This window comes from Strix uralensis, chromosome 8 (genome assembly GCF_047716275.1).
Source record: "Strix uralensis isolate ZFMK-TIS-50842 chromosome 8, bStrUra1, whole genome shotgun sequence".
NCBI lineage: Eukaryota > Metazoa > Chordata > Aves > Strigiformes > Strigidae > Strix > Strix uralensis.
The window spans coordinates 15,368,592-15,388,796 of NC_133979.1; the positions used below are offsets into that span (position 1 = coordinate 15,368,592).

The 20,205-nt window shown below is 36.7% G+C and overlaps 1 protein-coding gene across 20 annotated transcripts in view; it reads left to right on the forward strand.

The window, feature by feature from the left end:
• The window catches only part of ADGRL2 (adhesion G protein-coupled receptor L2), a 393,202-nt gene that overhangs the window by 245,198 nt on the left and 127,799 nt on the right, over nt 1-20,205 (forward strand). For all 20 annotated transcript variants that reach the window (XM_074876378.1, XM_074876380.1, XM_074876379.1 and 17 more), the window contains one exon: nt 19,757-19,929. In XM_074876378.1, the coding sequence (XP_074732479.1) occupies nt 19,857-19,929 (73 nt within the window). In that variant the 5' untranslated portion in view covers nt 19,757-19,856. The remainder of the gene's footprint in view (nt 1-19,756; nt 19,930-20,205) is intronic.

Below are 20,205 nucleotides of genomic sequence, written 5' to 3' on the forward strand. Positions count from 1 at the left end.
GAGACATTAATACTCACTGACTTGGCAGAAGCAATGTACTAGTCACATTTCGTAAAACTAATTATGTTTTATCAATAAAAAACACTTATGGGGACTGATTGAACAAAATACATTAGGTTATATAGTCATTTATGAATAACTGCATTGAATAGAACAGCAGTCTGAATGGCAAAGGGTGATGAAATAGCCACACATTTTAAGATGATACCTTGAGGTATAATTCAATAAATACTGGAATAATTAGTGTTTAAACAAACAAAATACCTTTCTTTCCCTGATTTACTGTAACAAAGTGATAATTAGGTCATCCCAAATTAAGAAAATGTATAGATGGCAATTCTTATTGTAGAAGAACTTTCCAGTACATGTTCCATGTATTGTACACATGCATGCATAGTATTAATTAAGTTTGTAAGACATGACATTTCTGGGTGTTTTGGGTTAATTCTATGTATAAGACTTTTATGTAGAAAGATCCTGTACCCATCTGTTTTAAATTGTTATTGATTATCAGAAGCCAGAGTAAAGATGCACCTGTTTCTTTTGACATGAAATATTCCACTTCTGAAAAAGTGCTGATAGAAGGTAATATTGCACACAGGTTTAAATGTTTTCTGGTGGATTACTGGAAAATAACTGGGGCCTGAAAACTGCATTAAACAATGAATATTCAAAACTTCATTATTTTTGTAATCATGATAGCAATGTATGACTTCCATCTGTCATCAGTAACTCATATGTCTTGTATTTACACAACTAAAGCAAAATTCTGGAGCTTTGTCTTTAGTTTTGTGTTCAGAACAAGAATTATGACACGAAGAATAACGTTTTCTGTTTTAGAAAAACTTCTGTAGGTTCTTAAATTCTGTAGGTTCTTACATTTCATTCATTTTGACTGTGGAAAACGATTGTATCTTTTGTTTGTAAGTAAAAAGAAAACACAAAAGGACGAGTGTTACCCCCTGATGAATGTGGAGCTCCAACCGATTTAAGAGCGTGAACTGTGACTGCATTGTTGAGGGCAGTGCTTCGCTTGTATACACTAAGAAGCAGCCAGTACTCAGAATAAAAGATGAAGAATGCATCAAAATTCAGTAAGAGGTAAAGCATTTTTATCAATGCTTTAAATATTACAATTATTCATAATTTATTTAAAAAGTATTGAAAAATAGGTTACAGTGGATTTCTTTTACACATATTTACCATTGAAAAAGTTTTCTAATGTTTTAGAAGACAATTTCTGTGTTTTAAAGAGGAAAATATATACAGAAATATTCTTATCAAATTGTTAACCTTATGTGCTCTTCTGAAACATTTTTTGAATATGTATATATAACTGTAAAATAAATATTAGCCATTTTTCTTTTTGTACAAATTCCGTAATGAATGGCTTCTTAAAATCTGTATTCTTCTGTTTGCAAGACAATAAATCAAAGCACAAATCCACATTGTAGTCATTTTACTTACAGTGTGCATTAAAAATGAAGCCACACTAAGTCATACTTAACTGCCCACAGACAACTAACCCTGAAGAAGGGATAAGTCTGTCTTTCCCCCCCACACACCTCCCTGTCTTTTTTATTATTATTTATATCTCTTTGTTTGGAACAGCAGTGCTGTTATGACTAATAAAGCTTTTGTATTTGGCAAATGGGATGCAAGTAATCAGCAGTTTTTGGCTTACGACTGAAAAATCTGCCGAACAGAGCACATTGTATAACCTTTGAAGTATACCTGTGAATGAAATTCTTCCTTATACTTCTGTCACCTGTACAGAATTCATAGATCTTTACTACATCCTCGCATATAATGATATTATTTCTGATTATAGTGATATTTACACCAGTGTTTGGACAGTGGCATGATTAGAAACTACTGTTTTCAGCCTGCTTCTGAACATATAGTCTCTTAGATTTTTTTTTTTTTAAGGTAGTAATATAGTGACTTACAGTGAAATCAGCATCTTTCTATTACCTAGCTAATTAAGGGCCAATTTAAAAATTCTGTTTAATTGCATTTAGCTTAATTTTTTTGTTCAGCTTTGATCATTGCATGTGATTGCTAAGATTCTCTAAACAATAAATTTCTTGCTTCTTGTCTATTTTTCACAGAAAATCACTCAATACATGAAACAATTATTTAAAACAATTGTTTTTGTTCAATATATTAAAAAAAAAAAAGTTACCAAAGTCCTATATGTTAATTGAAGGAAAGTCTAATAAATGAAAATTTTATAGTAGGTCTGCTGCAAGATAGCCAGTAAATTATTTCTGTTTCCATTTTAAATAGATATATAGTAACCAATACACCAAATAAAGCCTGCAGCATTAAAAGATTATTAAAGGTAATTGGTAAGGATTTATGAAAAATACATGGGGCAGTGGGAAAATTTGTTGCTGTTTCAGTGCCGTGGTTAAGCAGTTTGCACAACTGTGTTCACTCCTGCACGGTTGAGAAACGATTAGTATCTCCTCAATCATTTAATTACAGCCTTTATTTAAGTTACCTAAAAGAACAACTGTTCAGTTCTTGTATATATAGGAAATACTAGCTGCTGCTGAACCAACTGAGCAAATATGCTTGGTGGAATTTTATTGTGGCTCGCAAATGGTATAAAGAAGTAGCTCCCGGTATTGTGCTCTAAAATACACTCAAGTCCATCTGACCGTTGAACAAGTTGTGTTTTTACTGCAGTGTTAGTGAAAAACTGTGAATGCCAATATGTACAAGATGTTTCCATCCAAAATAAAAAAAAAAAAAAAAAGGAGCACCTTTTTTGCTGTAGGCTTGTGATTTGAAGCTCTCTGCTATCATGGTCTGATATGTAACTGTTGTCATCCTGCATGCAGTGGTGGTCTTTGTCATGGCTGCCACTCAGGTCTGGGAAAGTAGGATTCTCTCTGTCATGCAGACTGAAATTCGTGGCTAGATTCTTTCAGTTGCTTTATAATAAAACAAAGGTGTAATTAGGACTAATTTAGCTAATCGTCGTGAACTGGAGGTAGTGCCATCTGCCCTTCCCCCTCAAAAATTGCCTGTGATATAAAAGTGTGATCGTTGTGAGACAAAAGACAGGAGTGTTGTGTGTGCTGTCTGCTGATGAAGATCCTTGGAAACCAGGTTTGTCCTTTTTCAGTTATTCACAGTCAAAAAGTCAAAATCTCCATTTTAATGAAGACATTTCAAAGAACAGACAGGTTGAGAAAGATATTGTATTTCTTTACATGCGCCTTCCTCTTAAACATGGAAGAACCCTTAGGCTATAAATTAAAGAGTATTTTAGCCTGTGTAGTTGATCTCAGGCTTCCCAGTAGCAATGAAGAGTTAAAGTTTTAAAAAAAAGAGTTGTAAATGGCTTGGTGGTTTTGTGTTTTTCAGTCTGTGGTTATCTTATGTCCCCTTCATGTCCCGTTTTTGTCAATATTTTCCTTTCACCTAGGAACTATAGCAAGTGGGAGGAAAAGTAACTTGAAAGAATGTAATTATGCCAGAGATGCATTTTCATGTGGGAACCTTTATAATGCCTTCATGTAAATGACATTCACTATGGAAACCATAAGAGCACTTACGAACAGAAAGGTTCATCCTGTGCTCCATGAGAAACACCGATTTGCTTATCTCTGTTCCCGGACAGGGCACATGCAAGCGCTGGGGCTGGGGGAGTCTTTGACCACACTCCCTGTCCAGGGCTGCAGGTGAACTGCGCGAGGGCCCTGGGAAGCATGCAGGAGCGTCCTGACTGATGGTGTGTCTGGAGTCCATGCAGTTTTATGAATGTGTAGGAAATGGAGCCACCTTAGAGGATAGTTGTATTTTGCGTTTTTAATTTTTGCATGGTAGGTTATTCTCTTTTTTTTTTTTTTTTAAATTGGTGTGTTCTCAGGTATGCTCACTGACATTCAGTTTCACTAAATGCTTACTTCAGGAGTGGGAACCTACAACAGAATAGCTTTAAGATCAAAAAACCCTTACAGTTGTGTTGACAAACCTTATTAAGCAGCGCAGCACAGTATATGGCACAAAGTACTCTAGCGCATAGTTGGAGCAGCAGAGTACCTCTGTGCAGCAGCCTGGGTCGCTGGCAATGCTCATAGCCTTGCTGGCTGGATTCCAGATTGTGGTTCCTAGAGTCCAGGGTTTTTAACCTGGAACAAGAAGAGATGTAGATTTATTAATTTCAAAGTCTTCATATTTGTAAGCTTTGTTGATGATTCTTGGAATTGTTCTGTGATGTTTGTTACTATCCCCACCACATTCTTAAAAATTAATCGTCTTGTTGAATAGTGTTTCCCAATCAGCTTGAATTATTGATGTTTTGGTCCTTAGTAGAAGGACAGTGGTACTTTTCCTCTCATACCACAGCCCATTCAATGTCAGTTTAGCGAATTATATCCCAGTACCTGTAATAGAATAACGATATGAAAAAGAAATTGTAATTATGGCTTATTGAATGGGGCTCAAAATGATAAGTGGGAAATGGACTTTTGTGTAAGTCCAGGTTTTAAGAAATTGATGCTTTGTAAATGTTGAAGCAATTGGTGCCTGCTTTTGGGAAGTTAGAGCTATTAGTGGTCATTGCAACATAAATAACTTCCTAGAAAGGAATGCAACATTTAGTACTGTACTTAAATATTTGAAAATATTTAGCTGAATATATTTTTTTCTTAGCTATTTTAAGCTATTCTTAGAGACTGTGCTTTTTAGAAATATTTTTGAACGAAGTTGAACATAGTAAATGAATGTCTGCTCATGAATGTGTGTATGGTTGAGTACATACATGTCTGGATATTTATTAACACGGTACTTACTCAAAAGCACAAAGTGTCCAGTTTATCATGTGATAAAATTGTGAGGCAGATCAGAAGAGATGCTTGTCCAGAGTCACAGACGAAGGTTGCTGCCAGCTAGGAAGAGCCTGGTTTCCTTCTTTCTGCTCTCAGCCAGCTGGACTGTACACGTACATGTTCTAGTTAGTAAATAACAACACTGTGGAAAAGCTAAAAAGTGGTATTTACCTAATTGTCATAAAATAGTACTGTAACAGTGAATTTGTTTTTTATTTTGGTGACCAGAAATCATTGGGGTGAAATGTCTGGCTGTTGAAATCTTACACTGTGCTTGCTGCAAGCTCTTCTTGTATTGTACACCATAGTAATCGTGGGTTAGATATTTTTATTTTTAGAAGATCTATAAAGCTGCTATTTTTAGGTCAAAAACATCAAATCACCTTTTGACTGAAAAGATATTAAAATAAAACTAAGTAACATCTAGAGAGTATGTTGATAGCCAGGCAGTGTTAGGTGAAGTATTCTGTCATGCCTCTGTCTGTCACTTCTTACGTATCTGAGAAGATGGGCCTTTATGTTGGGTTGGTTTTTTTTTTCCTTTCCATTTTTGTCTGTGTTATTCATCCTCCTGTCTTTCTATTTCTCTTCTTCCAAAAATAAAATCTTAGGTCAGCCCAATAGTGACCCGTAAATAAACTGTACATTTATTACTGTCGCAACCTCTTCTGGACTTGATTTTTAAACAAAAAAAAAAAATGCCCAGAATGTGCAGTAGATGTGTTGAAATTGTGGTCAGCTTTTTTTAAGCTTTTAAAAATTATTATTATTGTGGACTGTGAAATTATCAGTCATTTATAGAATATGGTTACTTGCAGAACAGCAAATGTTTCTAAATAATTTTATGCAGGTACACAGGCAGACGTGCATCTTACTGCATGTGCATGCTGGCCCGTCTCATAACATTTAGTGCCAACATTATCTTTCTCTGTCTTCACGTTTATTACTGCTTTGACTCATTCTTCAAACAGATTCGTGGCTTCTGATGTGGATCGGTGTGCTTTTCATATGTATTAAAAAGTAAATAGTTGCAGTTAGTGTAGTTTGTGTTTGTGTCCCGGACAGAAATAAGTCTTGTACATTGGGTTATGAGAGTGTGGCAACTGATCTTACATGCTGGCAGTCCACTTGAAGGAAATCATATTACACTCAGATATTTTATACTAGTAAGTCCTTCCCTTTTCTGTACTGTGCTGCATGTTTTCTGTTCCCTGTTGGCTTGCATTCTTTCATTGTCAGTCCTCCTCTGCTCCTTCAATTGCCTCTTTATTTTGCACAGCCTTCCCGACACATCCACCCATGGCACGGCAGGGCGAGCCTGCCTGCACTGCTGCATCTTTCCTTAGGCCTTCCCTTTTCCATCTGCTTGCTTTCCTTCTACGCCCTACCCAAGGGCTTTCCCACTTCCACTGTACTTGAAACTAGCTGGGAGGATGCCATCTTCCAGCTCTGCCTGCTCCCTTGGCTTTTTTTTTTTCCTTTTTCTTTTTTTCTGGCCCCACGGTGTGACTTTCACTGATTTCGGGTGAGTAACTGGCGGTACGGGGAAGTCTACCTGATGATGATGATTTCATTGTGCATCTGATTTGTAATCTATAGAGAAGTGCCTGCAATGCAGAAGGCTTGATAGTGTTGTTTAGTGTTAGAAATTTAAAACATTATAGAGCAGCAATTAAATCAAGGTGGCTTGTTGAGCATGTGTATAATAACCTGCATGGTTTTGTGAGTGTGAAGGTTTTGCACAATATGATAACTTTGGGTGAGCTGTGAAATACGGTGATCTAGATTAAATTTGAGGTTTTTCATATTGCTGAATGAGAAGCTGGTAAAACGGCATACATTTTCCAAACAGGCACAACTTCTCTTAAATTTACCATCTATCTGTTGAGCTGTCAGACACTGTCACTGAAGGCTTAAAACTATTTTCATGAAAACAGGAGTTTGCTGGATTTCAAAGAAAATGCTATTTTTGTTAAAAATAGCAGTCAGACCAAAAGGTTAGACTATCATCAAAGTGTCTGTAAAAATATGTTTAAGACCCCGTTCTGTTCTTCGCTATCACAAGAGAAGATAACTTGTAAATTGCCTTTCATAAAAGCGAGTTTGATTTAAGGTATTAATAAAATCTAAATTTGTGCATTCTTGCTGTGGGGACTGAAGATTTTAATTTAGTGAAATGCCAGAACAATTTTTTTGTGCTCAGTTTGATGAGTGTTATGTGAGAATTCCATCTTACTAAATTAGGGCAGACATATGTATTACACTGTTTACAAACTGTTATGATTAAAACCTGTTAAATTTCATATTTAATATTCACTCATCTTTGAGCAAAAGAGTCACCTCGGTTTTGTCTCAGCGCTGTTGAATTCTTGTATTAAAATAGATTAAATTGCAGATGTTAATCTGAGTAATTGTGGAAAGTTGTGACCTGGATTTGAAATAGCCATGAGACTACTACAGCAGCAGTAAATCTTCAAGAACATGTAAGGCTAGCACATGGCAGGGGATGTCTGATGTGAGAATTAGAGTGCGGGTGGAGGAATAGCCTGAAAACAAAGTAATGTGCCAATATCATGTTTTTCTATTCTAAAAGAAAAGAAGAATTTGTCACCTTAATATAAAGCTGTGTTTTTACAGGCAGCACACAGTAACTTCAACAAATTTTATTTTAAAATGGTAATCTAAAATTCAAGATGTATTTAAAAAAGACTTTGTGGCACTGAGGCATCTGGGTTCTTAATCCCCATGTGTTTCCTCCGGTGACAGTGATTCCAGTCTTTGAAATATGTATGGGAATTGCAGGTGCAGACTTCAGCCTAAAGAAACCATCAGTCTGAGGAAAAAGTACATACTGAATGTACTTACCTTTTGTTTTAAGCTTTTTCCTTCTGTCCTTAAATGAGTGGTTTTTTTCTTGGCCAAGCCTGGCTTCAGCCCTAATTCTGGGTACTTTAAAGCCTGATAGCATCAAAAGGTCCTGAGTGTTAGTTACTATCAAGCACTGGCATTGCTGGAATCTTTTATTATCTTATTGCTTTGATTTTCTTCATCTCTCTTATAACATGTCAAATAAGAATGTAGGCGATGTCAGGAGAATGGGATAACAGTAATTTTTAAAGCAATGTTTTGACTTTAAAAAAAGGTTAAACCAATAATTTTTAAGTAATTAATAATGGAAAAATCAGGGGGAATTAATTGCTAATTAAAAAAATAGATTAAATATTTTCTACATATTTATTTAATCCTGTTTTCTGTTCTCTTTTATCTCTGGATAATTTTTATACAAATTTCTTTTTGCATAAAAGAAAGAAATGAGCTTGCAGATACTGGCCCCCATGTATCCACACAAGAAAATTATCTTGGAGCGCTATACAAAGGTGTTACAAGAGTTATAATATCTATTATTGCAAAGGTGACTATTGATTCTTTTCCGTTTACTAAGATTGTCGAGTATATGAAGTTAGAGTCTGAAATACTTCTCCATTTTTTTAAAATCATTTTAAAAACTGCTTTACAGTAATATGGTAAGACCAGCTAGAATATTACTTTGTTTGTTTTATTCACTACAGAGAAGGGGTGATTGGCAGGCTCTGGCATTCGGCTGTCCACGGCTGAACTGCAGGGCTTGAGTTGCGTTGGCAGGGCTGCACGTAAAAGTTTGTGCCGTGCTTGCCAACTGTGTTCTTGGCTCAAGCTGATGTTACATGTCTCTCGACTCCAAAGGACGCTCATTTGCCAAATTCTACCTAAAAATGTATGCTGGAATTCCTAATTAAATAAAACCCTTGATATTTATTTTATGCCTTGGAAAGGCACGCATTCTTTCACAGTAGATACTGCTTTAGTAGAAATAAAAATAAAAATTAAAAAAGGCCAAGGTGGATTAAAAGGCTGTAGCTGGTATTAGGAGAGAAATTGTCTCTTGCAAACAGATTGGTAGCTTCAGTTTCTTTTAAGTATTGAAACTGTGGGACTTTACCAGGTTCTTACCTGAAATTCTTTGCATACCTACATTTTTTGTTTGTTTTTCAAGTTTTTCAAAGGTTGTTCCACTACAAATGATAATTGCACTCAGTATATAATTTCGTTGTTTTTTCCCCGCTATATAACAATATAGCTACCTTATTGTTGCCGTAAGCTAAAGTTAACAGTTGAACGATAAAGGTATAATTTATGCCAAACTGGTCTAGAAGCTTTTTCAGAAGACTGATAGCAACTGCTTTTATACATATTGCTGTGTAAAATGCTTATTAATGTTAGCAGATGTTGCACTTTAATCCCCCAGAATGATTGTTTGGTAGCAGCAGGAGATTTATTAAGCTTGAGTTGTGTGAAATTGTGTGTGCATAAGCTGCTATTTAGATTGTAAAAATGCCATTGAAAACTGTTAAAAAGTTCTAACTGTAATTGGCAGAGAGGTATTAGCTGTTCTAAAAGAAGTATATGTGTACCGTTGGCCCTTGTGCGGTAACCTCTTTATCATTTATCTTCTTGTATTAATGTCACTGAATTATTAATTCATGAGCAGGGTTGGATAGGGTGAAGGCACTATTTAAATGTGTGGCACATGTATCCTTATCGCTGGAGACATGAAAAGAGTCATTTTGTATTATCTATAAAATGGAAAGGACATTTAAAATTTCATTTACAGTAATCCACTTCACTTCCCAGTAAAACACCTAGATTATTGCTACTATAATATAATGTTCTTATTAAAATTTTGTCATCTTTCCACTCTGTTCACTTATAAATATTGTTGATAGACAAATGTAGACTTACTTTTTTCTTTTTAGTTGCACATACATTTCATGAACTGCAGCAGAACATATGAAGAGCAGGTTTTTTTATAAAAAAATATTTCTCTTTAATTTCTACTAAAAGAATACACAGTAAAAGCCATTAAGTATTTGTAATTGTGAAAGGCTAAATAAATTATAATTTAAAATCATAATGTAACCTAATTAAAGAAAAATACGATTTGTTCCAAAGTAGCAGTGTCATTGTCACGTTGAGCTACCAAGACCTATATTATTTAAAAGAAATTGTAAATGCATGACACAGAATTCTTGGTCTTCTTGGTGAAACCATGGAATATCAGAGGTCATGTTGCTGCTAAAAAAAAAGTGTTCAAAATGTATCTTAAATTTCATCTGTGCTGTATGGATGATTTAAAATAGATTATGGGAAATATAATGTTTTCAGTCACTCCAGTGAAAAGAGTTCATTCTTTTCAATACTTTAAAAAGTATTAATTCTTTTTTAAAATTCTTTGAATGAAAGCCGTTTAGGGATACTTTGTCCTCAAGTGCTCGCTATGGCTGGCGTAACAGTGCTGGAGATAACACATATTCCATTTTGTTTAAAAGTTAGAAGATACCGCTTCACACTTCCCTTTTCACAGCGCATGGAAAAGGCCTTCACTGTTTCTACAATACATCTTTTTTTCTTCTTTTCTTTTTCTCTTTCTCCCCCTACCCCCAAGGGAGAAAAAATACTATGTAGGATGCTAGGGAGGAGAGTTTTAAATAGGGGTATATGCAAGTAGAAGGAGCCTTTCTGTTCAGTTTACAATTACGAGAGCTCTTTTTGCTCATGACTTCTCCAAATGTAATTATTACAGTTTTCTGACTTAGCCTGTCTACAAAAGGAATAAAAAATGAACTGAAATAGTTTTCTATTTTTCTATTATAGTTTGAATAAATAAGAAAGCCCACAGTTCACCGCAGTTAAAGGAGTGATACAGCTCTGATGAATGACTGGTAGTCATTCAGCTGCCTTGCACAGTTAAGAATAGTCACCTGAATGTTCATTGCTTATTAAATTGTACAAGAAAATACTCTTAACTATAGTTGCATCATTAGATGCCTAGGTAACTTGTACATCTTTACAGAGCACATCATCTAGTAACATAAATGAATTCTTTGTTTTGTTGAAGAATCGGGCCCTTTCTGAGTAGATACTGAATATTTATTTGCCATATTTATTGCGTATGTTTTGCACATTCTTGATGATGTGCGAGCAGTAGTTACGTAATTTGGTCGTATATTTGTGTGTAGGTGCAAGGAAGAGAGTTAGTGCTGTCTCTGCAGTACTGTCGTATATGGCTTCTCACCCTTGAGTTCTTGTTTTCACCATGAATGTGTATATGAGAAAAATCAATTATGAGGGAAGAAAAACAGAGTTTGATGATTTTTATGTAATGATTTTTGAGTTTTCAGCCTTCTACTTCTAAGTACTACTGGTATGTAAAATTGGTGAACCTGAAAGATGTCTCTCTGTCAATGTGTGCTTCTTTTTTTGTGCTTAATATACACACTGAAGTCCTCCAAAGGGTTATGTAATTTCAGTGAAGTTTCTACCTGTAAGTCATACTTGCCTGGAGAATCTCTTGTGTGCTTAGAAAGTAGTTAAAGATCATTCTTAGTTGATTATTCTTTCAAGGGTGACATATTTGAGGTCTCCATCATTTCTTCCCTTCTTCTGTTGTCAAAATTGCAAATTTTGATGTGGCTCATGGCCGAGTATGGGATAGTAGCACAGCGCACTTCTCAGGTTTCTCTGCAAGGCATAATCCACTGTCTTTTAATAACTGAATGGTTTGTGAATGGTTTGGAAAATACAGCTTTATGGAATTACTCTTAGAAGTTTGTTTGGTGGTGGTGGTTTTTAGTGGAACTAAACTATGGTCTTCTGAAGCTCCTGACTATCAGGCTGCTGGTAAGAAAATACTACTTTCTGATCACTGTAATATTAATTGTGCTTCAGAGAAAAGAAACAAAACTAGTAATAACTTAAGAAGGTGCTATTTGAAAGAAGAAAAAGAAAAATACTTAAGTACAGCATGTTTTAAAACATAATTAAAAGCATGCATTATTGAAATGGTCTTTCATGAAATGCATTATTGTGATGCTATGGTAAATTTTAGTACTTGAGGATATGATGGAAGTAGAAGTATTTAAAAATACCTTTCTCCTGCTCTCTATATTTAGTCAGAGGTTTTTCACAGTTCTTTGCATGGTTATCTGATGTATTTTATCCTAGATTATCTCATTACTCCCAAGAAATCCCTTTTGGTAATATTGATAACCTAATATATGACAGATTTTGGTCATTATTATTTCATTTAGTGGTCATATGTATAGACCAAGGGGGAATCTGAATATTGATTCACTGAATGGCTAGTAACAATGATTTATGAGTCAAGGATTCAGTGCAGTGAGTCAAACACAGTAGAGATTACATCTTATGTGCCACCATTGATTTTGTTTCATATTTCACTGCACAATGATTAGGCCATGGTCTCACAGATGTTAACATTAGAACCGTATTCCTCTCTAAGCAAAAGATATGCCACAAATTACACCCAGTGCATTCTATGTATATGTATGTGCCTCCTGCTTCTTTAAAAATGATAAATATATTTCAGTTACTCTTTAAAGAGTTGGTATTTCTCTGGTAACAACAAAGGTTTTTGATAGAATTTAAAAAAAATAATCTGAAGTGACTTTGCTGCCTACACAAGCTTGTTCATGAAACTTGAACCATATAATTTATACTGAGTACAGACAACATACATTGATCTTAAATACAACTGATAGAAAAGGGGATGCTTTAAAATGGATGCTGGAACAGCACCTTCATGAATCTTTTTGATAACATGCCTTGTCACATGCCTAGAAAAGAAGTCTTCAATGCAGCAGTTTCCAGGGGATTGGTGCTACCAAAGGGAGGTTTGTGCATGAATGCCAGATGCCAAGGCTGCAGCACAGCCATCCTCAACCGTAGTTTGGTTGCAGGTCCAGTGTATTGGGGCTATACAGCCCCCATTAACCCAGTTATAGCATGGGTAAAAGTGCTGTAAATGCATGGGTAAAAATATGTTCTTGTCTGCTTTTGCCTGTAACTTGATTTAATTTTGGAAGTTAGTAGCTCGTGGGTATTTGCTGGTGGCTCTATTCTGGTCTAATGAGGTAGTCTTACTTCAGTGTGTCTGCGGTGAAAGGCATATCTGTACTCATTCTCCTGCTTAAGTCTGGTGATGAGCGGTTATAAAGCAGATCGGGTGCGTTGAAATCCTTGCAGACAGCTAGAGAAACACCACGTTGCTGCACAGGTACGGACATGTTTGACCACAGTCCCAGGACTTAGTTCTGTTTGTTTTGTTTTTCAGTCTACTTCCACTTCAAACAAGTTCTCGGCTGTGAAAAACACTGGATGGGAGGAAAAAAAAGAGATCAGCTAAGTGGCATAACAGCTTTGAGAAATACGGGCCTTTGCAAAGCCTTGTCAAGGCTGTCAACAAACAGTTTACTGTCTTACAAGACTGCAGTGTCTTTGGTTGATGTTAGTCTAGTGATTTTTTTTTTTTTTTCCAAGGGAAAGGAATGATATCTTCTAATATAAATAGATTATTTTGAGGATTTCTCTTCTGTGAGAAGTTTGAAAAGCCTTTGAATTTTCTTCAACTGTTGTGATTGCTTCTTTTGGTTTGTCATACGGTTCTCGGTGTTTTTTATAGCTATTCATTATTTTCTTGTTTATTTTTGATGTTCATAAAATCCGTCCTACGTAGGTTTGAAAATGAGAGCTATTTGTTTTGCAGTTTAATGAAGAGAATGGCAAACAGCTTTAGACTGTGCCTCTGGTGTCCAAAGTGATCAGCATATTTAACATGCTCAGCATGACACTAAGATATTACAGCCGATAACGGTTGTAATTGACTTACAGCATCCCTTTCCCTCCCCCCTTTCTGGATGCTGGGGATTTATCTTTGAGACCCCAGGAAGATGTAGTCACACAGAGGGCAGAAGTGTTAGAAAGGTTTTACCTGCACTGTTTGAGTGGAGGTGGTCTGATGTAGCGGCATGGTGTCGATTCAGGTGAAATACAGGGAATTTGCAATGAGGATTGAGTGAGACACCCCTCCACACACCCCCTGCTGCTTTTTGATTCTGAGCATTTAGCAAAGGCAAAAAGAGAAATTCAGACTTGGCAAAAGGAGAGTGCCTGGAGCCAAAAAAAGCCATTCTTATTAGCGCTAGCAAAGGTTTACTTTGCTGGCTTATTGAATGAAAACTCCCTAGAGTGTCCAGGCTTTATCCTGTGTTAACAAGAAGGGGCAAAGCTGGCTTGTCGGGAATGGAGCGCCATGTAACGTGTCTGTAAAACACAAGAATGAGGCCAAGCTGAACTGGAGTGCTGATGAGGAAGGAAAACCTTCGTCTTTTCCTCTCAAACCCTATTTATTTTCTCTGTGAATGATTGCAGTAGACCACCGAGCTGCTGTGGACTGATGGACTAAATTGTGATGTTGCGCTGTTAAAGTAGTGTCACTGCACTCTGTGGTGTCAAGGCTTGAAATAGGTAGATTTGATATTTTGAATGATCTGCTGCACTGATGAGGTGGGAACCCAAGCTGGTGTGCAGTAGGCATTTCTGTGGTCATTCTCAATTTACAGTACACATTTATTGCACACTATTTCAGGTGTTCCTCAGGCATGGGTATATCACTCCAGAGCACAACGCAGCTGAATGCATTGAAGTAATTTTTTTTGTTGCCAGGTTGGATGACCTTGGTCAAGTCTTGTTCTTACTGTATTATTCCCTATCCTGATACTGTATTCCTTCCATGCAACTTAGGAAGAGATGTTTTGGGTTAGAAATCCAGTACTGTTCAAGGTGACAATTAATATGGGCTGTTGAATACAGAATTGAAGATAAGACTCTCTGGTACATTTTAAGCATTGAATTACTTTTAATGGAAAGTAAGTCTTTGTTAACCAATTTTAGACAGAGCAGAGTTAGCCTTTCCTTTCTTCTTGCAATATGCAACTTGTTTAATTGGAACAGATCAAGCGTTGATTGTTTACCATAAATAGTAGAAGGATGCTAACTAAATCAGCATGGGGTCTTGATTGTCTTCAGTTTTTTTGGTAAGATCTCATAACTTTGAAGATTTTCTACGATCTGGTAGTGTAACACTAATGCAAAGTTACTAATGTAAGTCAATTTTTGAATAACCATATTGAAGACTGAGGAATGCATCTGAAGATATATTCAGTGTTCAAAACTAGAGCTGGGTCTCATTGCAGATATGTATAAAACTAGCTCTTGGATCGTAAAAAGTATTAGTCTCATTCTAGTATTTTACTAATGTGGCTTAGACAGTTTTGCTAATCACACTGCACTAATTAAATTCTTATGTTACAGATTATAGGAAGTTTAACTTTTTAAAAATTGGGAAAGCCTCATGATGGGAAAGCACGTGGACACATGATTTCTCAGGAGACTAAGTAGTCTATTATATTGTATGAATATATATCTACTCACCCTTGCCTCCTCTTCCCCCTCCTTTCCTCTGCAGAGTGTCTCAGATATATTACAGAATTACTTAGTTTCATAAACTGGGTTATGAAAGGCAGTGGGGGTGCTGCATGTGTGGCAAGGTAGGTCATACAGGATTTATAAGAAGGACTGCCTGGGTCCTGCTAGTTCCTCAGCACGTACGAGCTGTGCAGCTATAGCTGGTGTTCTTTACCTCTCTGTGCCTCATCATCTGCAAAGCTAGTGTAAATTTTATTTCTGTAATAGGAATGTTAAAGCTTGACTGAGGTTGCAAATGCTTCACAGTGTTTCTAAGATGATTTGGAAAATTAAGCACTATATTGTAAAATATATCAGCATTAGTCTGAAAGACTTTCAGCTAAAGAAAAACCTCCTGGCTTAGCTGGAAATATCTCTGCATTCCCCTCTGTCTTAATTGCCTGAAAAGCTGGATGGAACAGGAGGGAAAAGGCAGCTCTTGAGCGTGCTGTGTCAGTTGTCCAGAAGCTCTTAAAAGACCCTTTTTTTGGCTTTTGAAAATAAAACCTTGGGAAGGTTAAACAGAGTAGAGTTGGGATGCCTTAGTCCTTTAGAGGTCTTTCTCTCCAAAGATGAAAGTATTTCAAGGAGCATGTTTGGAGCAGCTTTCTCTTATCTCTGGGGTGCTCTCGAGCCATGTTGCAGGGAGAGGGGTGGCCAACAGTGGCACGTATTCTGCAGCGGTCGTGTTCTGTGTGTAAGAAGTTTCTGAAGTACAGAAGAACAAGGAAGCGAGGCAGGGGCACAAAGATACTCGGGACTTGGAGCACAGCTTATGAATACAGTATGAAGAGCTGCCCAATACCTTTGCAGTGTACAGGTTTGAACATTAACATTTCCATTACTGATCTAGTCTTCTTTAGCAGCACATATGTGAAGAAACTTAACAAGTTGAACCACTCCTGTTTCCAGCAGAGGGTTGGTTTTTTTTCTGTGGGAGACTGCAGTATGGCCCAGAGGTAGGGATTTAAGTTACAACTGAAATTTTCTGGGCAGCTTTTATTGCACTCTGAAATTCAAGCAACCTTTTGCTCTGGGGAGTTTCTCTCTGTCCCGCCCACAAGCCAAAGCAGTCAGTGATCCAGAGAAAAGGTTTATTAAAGTCTGAGGGGAAATAAGTTATTTGTGCAGGACAGCCGCTCACTGTGGTCTCCTTTTTCTGTTTACAAAGAAGTAACTTAATATGTCTTTTCCTGGTCCTGCTTGTTTGGTTTGGGATTTGTTGTTGTTGTGAGATGCCACTGACAGTCTCCGTATCGCTGATGGATGGTCAGAGGGACGGGGCTGACAACAGTGTCTCTAGCTGGAGTGCTCTCTGGCTCCAGCTCACGTCTGGGTATCTTTTTCAGGATTAGCTTTTGTTATGCTGATGAATAGTTGTTTTAGAACTGCATCGTTCTTTTACTTGGAGCCACATAGAGTTTCTCAAATATATAGGTTGCATTAAAAATTGTTCGCTGTGAAGCTGTTAATTTTTAGTTGAAAGAAAAGAAGCAAACCCAAACCTTATTGCATCAGTTTTCAAACACTGCTTAATTTTTTCTTGCTTTTTTTTAGAAAAACATGTGTTACTGATAATCTGATAGGGGCTGGTTAGTTTATTTTGAATTCTTTTTGCAGCAGCACACTGAGTTAAATTCTATGTCTGTAGGCTACAGCAATCTAGAGAGAACAATATATTGCACAAAGCACTTAAATTTGTCCTTAAAATACGTTGCATTTATTCTTAATTGAATAGTTTCTGCTGGTTTTGATATCCCAAAACCATCAATATCCTTCCAGAAACTGTGGTTTCTTATTAAAATAGTTAAAATAAGTCAGTTTACTAAATCGGATTACAAGCTCAGAAACACTCAATTTAAAAAAAAAAAAAAAAAAAAAAAAAGGTCTGTGCCATAAATTTTGCACCTATTTACTAGAGAGACTTTGGGTACCACAAGTGGTACTTTGATTATTGTTTTTGATTTTTAACACAACCCTTCTCCCCCCCCCCCCCAGTTCAAAAAAGCCCACAAGGAGGCAATGAGTTTAAGGATGATATAGCCCAGGTATGTCACTATCCACTTGAAGATGAAGGAAGATGTCTCAAAATCTGGGTGTGCAGTGATATATTGTGGAAATCATGATAAAACTTGAGTCTCAGGAAGTCAAAATCTTCTGGACAGACTGGGAGCAATCAGAAGGCTGACTTAATTTCACTTTTAGCCATTATTGTTCCTCATCTATTCTCTTGGATTATTCTGATTGCTTACTGAAATTATGCTGATTAGTCTGTAGTGTCTGTGAAATAGTTCTATGATTTTTCCTTTGGGTGCTACAGGTAAAAAATTAATCCAATCTCTTCCCAAGCTTTTAGCTGAACTATCTCCAGGGTTTTTTTTGGATATATCATGGTGGCAATTTTTTATTCTTTACTCAGCAGGAGCTCCTTTGCAATTGTAATTTCAGCTGAATGCAGTGCATCCTTTGTGGATTTTTAGATTATTTTTTCTTTTTAGTTGCAAAACACTCTCGGCCCAATGTGAAAGATCTAGAGATACAATATGACTGTCTCTTCATAACTGCCTGTGGGTTGTCCTGTAGCAGCTGGTGTATCACCATCGAAATTGAGGGCACATCTTTTACCTCTGGGCACATGGGTCTGTGCCAGGGAGAGCCACGCTCTGGCTGTCCTGCACTGAAGCATTCTGTTCACTATTGCATGCTCTTTGTTGAAATATGTGCAGATAAAAGCGCTTGTGATTGAAGAGCACTTGTCTGTAGTTGGAAATTGGAAAAAGGGTTTGTTTTTATGTATAAATAAACATAAAATCAGTTGGCTTCAGATGTTGGTTCTCTTTCATTTCCATGTGAGAAATCACAAGCACGCTTGTGTTGTGTGAGAGGGATGCCTACACTGAAGTGGCATCACTCCTCTTAAAAAGGAGACAAGTAAAGAAGCCTGCTTGGCTATTTAATAATCTCCTGTTCTGCCACAGTCACATTGCCTTCATTGAGAGCCAGAGAAATTGTTCCATAATGTTTTCTGTTAATTCCTGTCTTTCTCTCCCGGGGAAAAAAGTGAGTGTCAGTCTTGTTGCTGTCTGTGTGCTCAGGGAACAAACTTATCATTGATTAATATTAACATTGACTAATATAAAAGGAGTTACACTTTCTACTTCTGAAAGTGATCTACAGTTCATAGAATTTCTTTGGCATTTTGTGTTCTTCATCCCTTCCAGTTCTCCTTGCCAAGAGGGTAAATGTATTTTTAAAGCCCTCAACATGCTCCAATACTCATAAGACTCATAAGTGGCCCTTGCATCCTGCCACTTAAATTTTTACATAGTTATCCTTACATGTTCTTAAAGTAACGTTAATTTCAGCTGTCTCAGACAACATCCGTGCAGTCCTGTCCGTTGGTCTTGGAGAGGCCAAGCCAGCGTGGCACCAGACACAGCTCTTTGGGTCTATAATTGCCTCAATGTTCAGAGAGTCATTCTTCTGGAGTTGTTTCACCTATGTGTAATATATAGAGCCAGCTTTGTAGTTAAAAAGAATTTGGTTTTATATGGATGTTAATTTTTCTATAGGTACTCAAACTCTAATAGTTGGGGCTGAAGCATGATCTAGCTTCACACAGTGATATGGAAGAGAATGTATATAGTTACTCAGTTGGCTGGTGAGAGAATGAAGTCATTAGCGGAAGGGAGCACTCTGCTGTCAAATCTTCTATCACAGCTACTGCACTCTATCACTCGAATTATATTTTTCAAATGCAAATGATAGCTTTAAGAATTCTTCCTTTGCTACATCGTTTACAGGAGCAGTTCGGTTCATATTTCTCAGTTGGAGACAAATCTTGTCAGAAGCTAAGGACAGGAGAGTCTCATCCATTATGTTTAATTCCCTTTTCTCTGAAGGTGTTTATTTGGTAGAAATATGGCAAACTGTAGAGTCATATGAAGAGACTTCCTTACCAAAGAGAGTATTTTGTTGGCAAAGTTGCTGTTACTGCTTCTCATCCAAGGAGTGATCTATGTGTAGCACAAAGGGAGTGCCGGAGCCGTGACAGTGAGGAGACCTGCAGAGCTTTACTGTTGAGTGATGTTGTTCTGTTGTTCTCTGCCACTCCATGTTTCAAATCCCTAAGAAATATGGCAGTATCCTAGATTTAATTTTATTGTTGTACTTTGAGGTAGAGAAATGCAGGTAGTGTCAGATTTAGGGAGTGGGAAAAGCTTAGCCTAGTGATCTGCAAATCTGGTTTCTTACATTCAGAAAAAATGTTATCTGTTTTTTTCTGTGTGTCTTAGTGCAAGTACATCAATAACATTCATACTTTCAACTTCAACATGTATAATTGTTTGGCATTCTGTTTAATGATCACTGACCTTGAGAGATAACATCCCACAAACCTGCCAAATTCCCAGCTACAGTACAGGTGTACTGTCAGTTTTTATTAAAAATTTCTGTCTTCATGTCAAGTAAAATTTGGTATTCCAAATTATTGGTGTTCAGCTATTGATGGATTTTTTTCTCCTTTTCTTCCAAATCCTCTGCTTCTCCAGGTATGAAGATGAATAATGCAGACCACTGGTTTCGATGATGCTGGGCTTTTATAACTGGATTCATTAAGGAATACAAAGAAAATTCTTACAGGGATCAATAATGGTGTCTTCTGGCTGCAGAATGCAAAGTTTTTGGTTTCTGCTCATTATCAGCTTCCTGCAGTGTACTGAAGGTAAGCTTTAGTTTATTTTTTACTTGAGTTTGCAAATGAGACGAATGGTCTATACAATTAATTTCTGTTAGATGACTTTAAGTTTTAGGATGTCAAACTAAAAGTATCTGTAGCATGTTCTAGGTTTAATTTATGAGACTCAAATTGTCTCTTTTTTAATGAAAGATGAAAATATATTTTTTTGGTTTTGATACAGTGTGGTATGTTGAAACTGAAATGCAGTATTCAGGTATCTGAAGTGACAGTATTAATATCCTTGATTGGTAGGTGCCTCAT